This window comes from Pundamilia nyererei, unplaced genomic scaffold, assembly GCF_000239375.1.
Source record: "Pundamilia nyererei isolate P.nyererei 1_Seehausen unplaced genomic scaffold, PunNye1.0 scaffold00379, whole genome shotgun sequence".
NCBI classification, from domain to species: Eukaryota; Metazoa; Chordata; class Actinopteri; order Cichliformes; family Cichlidae; genus Pundamilia; species Pundamilia nyererei.
Genome location: NW_005187780.1, coordinates 298,440 through 306,170, shown reverse-complemented (window position 1 = coordinate 306,170; position 7,731 = coordinate 298,440). Strand labels below are relative to the sequence as shown.

Here is a 7,731-nt window from a genome sequence, read left to right as displayed (position 1 = left end):
ACGCTAACCCTCGCCCTAACCCTCACCATAACCCAACTGCAACCCTGCCACTAAAACCACACTGTGAGTCTCAAACATGCCTGCATTTGGTCCCTATAAGTGTAGCGGCGTCCTCACAAAGCTGTGTAAACCTGGCACACACACACACACGCTCCCTGCCTGAGAAACAATCAGCAGGCTCGTCGGCTTCATTCATTCCTCGTTTGTGACGACTCAGACCCTGTTACCATGACAACAACGCCTCCTATGGCTTACTCTCGTGTTCATTCAGCTCGCTTCCCAAAATGCATCTGTGTGAAGTTACTCTGTGTGTCTGAACAAGTCTCGGCCTGCACCGCCTCAGCTTCCTGTCTGTGTGACGTCATCCTCACAGGCGCTCACACAGGTGGGATCAGGAGGACACGGGATATTCAATGAATCCCAGATCGGGGTTCTCTGAACCTAATACGCCACGAAGGTACACAGGAAGCTTTTTATATACGTTACTCCTGAACTGGAGCAGGAGAGATTTGCAGGGAAGCTGGTCATTCCTTACTTCATCTTCAGCTCGTGTGATTGGTCAGCTGCAGAAGTTGTTGGCGTGTTTGAAATGGATCTGTCCAAAGCTTCAGAAGTGTAGCGTTAGAGATCCATCGTGCACTCAGAAGGCAATGCGCTGTAGCTTTAAACCTCGTCATCATTAAAGACTGGATGGTTAACCGTGGCGATGGTATCCACCGCCACATGGACCCAGCGTAGTCTGAATGACCCTGCTGAACTTTGCTGTGGACGTTAAAAATGAATAACCTCACCAGCAGCATGGCTCAGTGAAAGGGAACTGTTCCCACGGAGTGTGTAATGAATGATCATTTTCACTTGCAGGGTTCCTGCAGGTCTTCCTGTGGTGTATATTCTCTTTTCGGGCCTTAACAGACACCAAAGTTTTAACTGTTTGATGTCTTTTAACCATTTTATCCTCAATCTTCAAGTCACCCAAAGTTCAAGAAACATAAGGCTAAAACAGCTTCCACACACGTCTGTCTAATCCTTCTTGTGGTCAGACTTTCCACCTTGACTTTGTCTCAGAGTTCAGCGGGACTTTGATCCCGTCAGACTTTCCAAACCGGGTTCTCGAGCCAGCTCCAGGAACCCTCGATGCTTCAAATTGGCAGAGGAAGGGCGTGATGGAGCAGCAGCAGAGCAGAGACAGAACCCAACTGCAGACACAAAGATGTGGGAGCGGATCCTCCGTCCATCCCAAAATGCTTTAGACGGGAATTCTGTGTTTTCAGTGGACGAGTCAGGAGCGTGCTCCGTTTTTAAAAATCGTTTTAGTTTTTATTCTTAAACGTAGGGCTTTAGCTTTGACGAATTTCATGATTGTACCGAGTTCCCACCGCAACCCACATAGATGCGCACGCTCTGAGTCAGCTGCACACACACACACTCGGCTGCATGATAAAAATATGATTATCTCCTCCTGCAGCAGTCATGCGCTCTCACTTCCTGTCCTGTCTGCGTGTTTTTACTGAGGTCGTGTGGAGGTCGAGCATAAAAACATGGAACTGCGACTGCAGAGCGTTTGTTTCCAGGAGCTACTCAGTCCCTCGTCGATGTTGCCCTTCCTGCCTCCCGTCTCACGGGCCTCCCTGCAGCGCTCAGGCCGCCGGGGTGAAACCGCAGGTCAGGTGTCTGTTCCGGCGCTGAGCCGTCTCCGTGCACACGCATGCAGGTTATTGTGATTATGTGATGGCCTGCAGAGGAAGCACAGAGGCAGAAACAGGCTGACACAGCTCTGTGGGAACGTTTTATTACATCCAGTAACGACACCTGTGTCCTCTAATTCGTGTCTGTGAGACCGACGAGGGAAAATGTGCGTTTGTTTTATATGAAACAATAACACGGACATTCTGTTTATTATGGGATGCTGCTGCCCGACGTTTGTGGTGACTGCAGGCTGTAAGACAAGTGTTTCACCATCAGCATTTTCAAGCTCGTCCTCTGGGGTTGGGAGGATTATCCTGCAAATGTCGTCTTTCAGCGCGTTCCTGTGTAGTCGTAAGAGTGCTCGTTCATACCTGACGGCGTCATACATACGAGACACCACACTCGTTTGTACAGACGTCGCACACACGGGGCTAATCGATGGTGGTTAAGGTTAGAGTTTGGGCCTTTTTAGAGAACTGTAGCCTGTTTGCACATGGTGATGTGGACAGGGGCAAGCACTGCCTGCTAGCTGCAGTGTGTACAGGAACATTGTTCTGAAAGGAGGAAAACTGTCTTCCATCTGAAGGCCACCAGATGACGCTAGCTATGGTTGCAAAAAGATTTCTGGTCCTCTTGAGGATTACGTGATGTTAACATATCTGCCGTTCTGGATGTGTGACAATCCTGTAAGATCGAGTGAGTGAAGCCTCAGTCACACAGGTCTAGAGACCGGTCTGCAACCGTCTGGTGACCTCCGGTCGTGGGTGAAAAATCTGTATTTCCTGGCTGATTGCGAGTGGTTGCTGGAGGTTGATGGCAGTTGGTGGGAAAATTATTGCTCAAGTCTCACAGGTCTACAGATTGATCAGGGAGCTCCTGGCAACCACTGATATTCCCCAGTATTCCCCAACTGATTGGCAACAACTTCCATGTGATTGCACTGATTGCTAGCATGCTGCTCCAGTCACAGCTTGAATGGAAGAGATGAACTTAAACACCAATCAGCTGCAGTGAAGCTGTGAAAAGTTCTAATTGGTAAGTAATTAAACAGTGAGAAACATCTTCGTGGTCACGTCCGGGTTTTAGGAACCAAGGTGACGACGATTGTGGAAATGTTCAACTCAGAACAGACTCCGGGACATCACGAGTGTTACATCTGTCTCTGAGGACTGACTCATGTTTGGAGCCTCCAGTGGACATTAGAGGAACTGCAGCTTTTGGCATTTCTACATTGTCATCATTTATTTATTTATTGAGAGGTCACTGCTGAATCAATAACCAGCGCTTGTGCACATTAGTGAGGATGAAAAGATAGATGGAGTAATAATATATCTGCAAAGGTACGATTACAGTCACTTTATCCTCCAGCTGGCTGAACAGAATATTGCAAATGTAGCAAATAGTGAAAAAGTGAGACACGTGTTGAGGACGGATAGCCGGATATGGACAGAAGGAGGACAGGGGAATGTCGGTAAGCCAGCCAAACACATCAGTAATACGTGAATCACCACAGACCCTCCACTCTGAACGAGACGTTTGGTGTCAGTTTCTGCTCTGATGTCCTCTGGGCAGCATTTGAAACCTGTTTTGTTCTCTGAAACAAGGTGAAGCGACTTATTGTCTCCTTGTCCATATGGTGAGAGCAGAGATCAGTGTGGAGTCTCGGGGTGACGGTTTTATGGAGCAGTGGAGCTTCTCAGGCTGAATAGAAACTTGATATTTGTGTGTTTGTGAGCTGCTGGCCTCGTTACGTCGGGATAAAGTGGAACTACACACGATCTCACCCACGTCCAGAAAGAACAAACATTAAACATGACGAGCTCTAAATAAGATTTCATTTTCCCCTGCAGGCCTTCCCTACGGCTGGGAGGAAGCTTACACTGCAGACGGAGTGAAATACTACATCAAGTAAGAGTGTTTTCACACCTTCATGGGCTGAATAACCTCATACAGGGATTGTGTTGTTGGGCTCGTAATTACAAGTTCAAATATTCAAATATCACATTATGTCCAAAACTATATCCAGGGCTATAACGCTGGATGATAACGATGGATCTGCTGTAAGCCTCTTTCAGATGGGATTAACAGAACGAGGCGCTGGATAAAGATTCCCTGAAAATTCAGCCGTCCAACTCTGGATTTATGGGATAATTACAGAGTACAGTCTGTAATGATCTGAACATCAGAGCACAAAGATGATACTGACGCTGATCAGTTTCAGTTAATAATACGGATCCTGGAAGTAAATGGAAATAACAATGTGACTGTATTTACCTACAAATACTTCACTGTAGATGTTTTTTTGAGTTTGAGTCACTGTAAGGTTTCAGAGGAGTTACGGCGTACCTGCAGAGCTCGCTGTGAAACAGGAAGTTCACATTAGTCAAACTTTAAATCTCATTTTGCTGCCAGAAGACACTTCGTAGTTTTCACTTCACAAAACAGCTCCTGTAGGAGGATTCAGTTTCAGGCGATCGATAACGCTGAACAAGCTGCTTTTTCTCTGTTTCGACAGTCACGTGACCCAGACGACATCATGGAGCCCTCCCGGGTCGAGCGGCGGCTCCCCGGAGCTGACGCCTCCACCTCAGGAGACTTCAGAGGTGGGGGAAGGGTGTGATGGAGAGGCGGTGAAGCAGAGACAGAACCCGACCGCAGAGATGAAGATGTAGGAGCGGATTCGCCATCCATCCCCGATTCCTCCATCATTACTGCAGTCATGTGACACTTATATTTATATACATTTATAGCTGTTATAAAGCAATTCAACGTGTAAATGTATGTCTGCGAGCAAACATCATTTCAGGGTTACTAACAAGAGCCCGGCGGGCTCGTCGTTGAGCTAGTGTCAACATTTAAACAGCAAGAAAGTGAAGAGACACCCTTCATGTTAGCACTGACGACGCACAGTTTCTCCATCAGAGGGCGTTCGTCGATGTTTTAAGCTGCACTGGCATATTTTCTTAAAAAGAACTCATAAATAAAGACACATAAGAAATAGGATATTTGTTTCACGCATGTTACTCGTGCAGCAGGAGTAACGACTAGCCGCACGGCAGCCTGAAAGGGAACATCAGAGGATCAAAACAATCGATCAGATGGAGAACAGACGGACAGAAGGCGGCTCTGCACGAGTTAAACAACAGCGGCGACTCCATACGTCAAACCAGCAGTTTTTATTCGCTCACTGCTGTCTGACAGCAACAAAAAGTTTATATGAAGTACTTAGTTTCACTCTGATAGCGACGACGTTGACCAGCTGGCTTAGCTAGGCTACATTATCAGTTTGGAATATTAAAGTGATTTAAATGAACTCTTCTGCATGACTAAAAGGATGGTGGCTGCTGAACACCAGAGTCACGTTTGGCATCACTGCAGTCGTCTTTCTTTTGGTCATGCGATAACGACAGCCTAGCTGCAGGACACCGGCCCTCGAGGCCTGGACTTCCCCTCTCCAGGTCTAAAGTAACCACCAGTCAGGTCAGGGTCCCCAATAGGTGGACCTTGGTCCAGATCTGGGTCTGGACACGGCTCTATATGGACTCGGAGCTATAACTAGATTGTTTTTCTAGATTTTTTTTTTCTCAAGTTCGCTCGTACACGTGTTTCTGTTGTTTCTACAATGGTCACACACCAGTGACGTGCGTTCTAACTCATCCCACATGACATCTTTTAGCCAATCAAATCATTTCCTCAGTTTCGTCTGTGAGGAGAGCGGGGGGCTCACAGCTGACGGTGTTTTCATGTACATGTAGTTAAACTACACCTTAATCTGCAGACAGCTTTTCCTAATATAAAAGAAGATTATTTCAATATGACGCTGTTATGATGAAAACCTCTGGGTCACTGTGAAAATAAATAATAAACATAGTTGAGATGTTATTGAATTGTACGTCTTTCTCTTCATGACTTCAGGTTATAGTGAATTAAAACACACGCAGGTGTTTGTTGACATTTTGTTTAAAGTTGAATTAAATTTCCACCAAAGCCGTGAGTCAAGAAGACGAGAATTCAGGCAGCCAAGAGACGGGACAACAACAAAAACGGAAGAAAAGTAACCAAGAAAAATCATCCATCATTTTTCATCAGGAGTTGGTAATAAAAAGGGAGAAACACATAAAAACAGATTTACTGTAACTTCCTGTGAAAGTGAAGACTCGTCATGTTCGTGTGGTGGGATGTGAGACAATCACAAAGCATGACTGAAACGCCGGAATGATTTCACCGCTGTGCCGTCCCACATGCTGCTTTATTATTGGACTGCGGAGCATTATGTCATCGCTGTGGATCGATACTCGCGCGCTGTCTTTCCATTTCACGCTGGACTCTATGCTTTGATTCGTCTGCAGGATAATGAGTTTAATCAGAGTGAAGACGTGATTGGGCGAGTCGTGTTTTGCATACAGATGTGTGTGTTCGTCGCCCGTGGAGTGCACGAATGTGCCGCCGTGTGAGCTGAATGGCAGTATTTATAGTGCATGCGAGGCCCGAGCCAATAATCGTCCTGCCTCGGGCTCAAGCTTCGATTCCAGCTCAGTGCAGCTCTGAATATATGCTGCTGCTGCAAACAGTAATAATGTGAAACATGCACATAACAGTAGCTAAACACGGCCTGATGCTCGACAGCCCTGCTGCTCGGGTTCAGACTCGTTTCTGGACTCGGGCAGGTTTAGGGTCTCATCTACTTCCTGCTTCCTTCCATCAAAGTTCTCCGTCTCTGCTCCATCACATATTTCTCTTCCTCTTCTGTCTTTGTCTCAGCTTTCTTACACTGCACTCTTGAAATGGATCAGCCATTTGTTCAGTCTGTGCATCCTCCCTCTGAGGCCCGGAGCTCGCCTCCACTGCAGGCCTTGTTTGTGGCTCAGTTTTAATAGTTCTCTGTAAACAACAGCACGCTCATATAATCCTGCTGCACGGCTGAAATTCTGCTTTACATAACCAAAGCTGGCCTGAATGGAGCGCTGACCTGCTGGTACCTTGTAAGACTCATCATCACTGATGTTATTAAGCAGGCCAATCTAACTGATCTGTTTGGGCCCGGCTTTCTAATCCATGCCTGACTGAGAGGTTGATGCAATCTGTGACCTCTCAGCATCCAGGTTGAGGCTTTGCAGGTTGTGTAACGTCAAATTTGGTTGTAAACTGTTGGGACAAAAGCAAAGAGGAGACCTGCGCATGCACACGTACACTGCAGCGTAGCTGATGTGGGAACAAAACAAGGCGATCACAATTAGCAGCTCCTGGAAATCCTGGAGACAAAATCAGTACCTGACCCACCATCAAACCTGCAGTTCCTCTGACGTCCAGCAGGGGTCAATCCCCAAACGCTCACACTACAGCAGTAATAAACATGTTTACTGTATAAAGACGTGAAGTTTGCATTATTGGGGGCGTGTCCTGATTGACTGACAGGTGGATGGTGACACAGGCAGCTGTAGCGGCCATCTTCACCTGAACATTTTTAATGACTGTAGTAACAGAGCTGAAGGCTGTTATTTAGCATTAAATACCAATTTATAGATACGGTTGTGTCTGTTTGCCTCCACGCAGGGTTTTCAGCCTACGCACACACGCTGTAATGCGGTCTCTAGAATCCCAGCTGCTCTCACTTCTGTACAATCAGACTCAGAGGAGTCGCCCCCTGCTGGACACCAGAGAGCGCACAGGGTTAGCTTTGTCGAATTTTCATAAATCACTCCGTGTGGGCTCTAACACTTTGTTATGAAGGTGTTAGTGTTGATCAGTGCAGCTTTAGGCTGTTTGAAAACGCATCGTTTTCTCTCCGTTTGGCCTCCCGTCCTCACTGAGGCTGCGTTTCCCCAAGGAAAACGCAGCGTTTTGAAAACGCTCAGAAAACGAATACATCTGAAGACAGTGCTTTCCTGTCGCAGTGTGGACAGTGAAAACGGAGACTTTCTAAAACGATGACGCATGTTTGTCATGTGATGCAGTCATGTGATGCAGTCATGTGACCAATTAAACTAAGATAGTGGAGGGTATTACACAGCAGTTGTTTTGTTTGACAGCCGTATTAAAGATTAA

The 7,731-nt window shown here is 46.6% G+C and overlaps 1 protein-coding gene across 1 annotated transcript in view; it reads left to right on the top strand.

Annotated features, from left to right (window-relative positions):
* Nucleotides 1–4,366, top strand: part of stxbp4 (syntaxin binding protein 4) — a 25,780-nt gene extending 21,414 nt beyond the window's left edge. The window contains exons 7-8 of the mRNA XM_005752778.2: nucleotides 3,537–3,594; nucleotides 4,202–4,366. Coding sequence (XP_005752835.1) covers nucleotides 3,537–3,594; nucleotides 4,202–4,358 — 215 coding nt within the window. The 3' untranslated portion in view covers nucleotides 4,359–4,366. The remainder of the gene's footprint in view (nucleotides 1–3,536; nucleotides 3,595–4,201) is intronic.
* The last annotated feature ends 3,365 nt before the right edge of the window (nucleotides 4,367–7,731 follow it).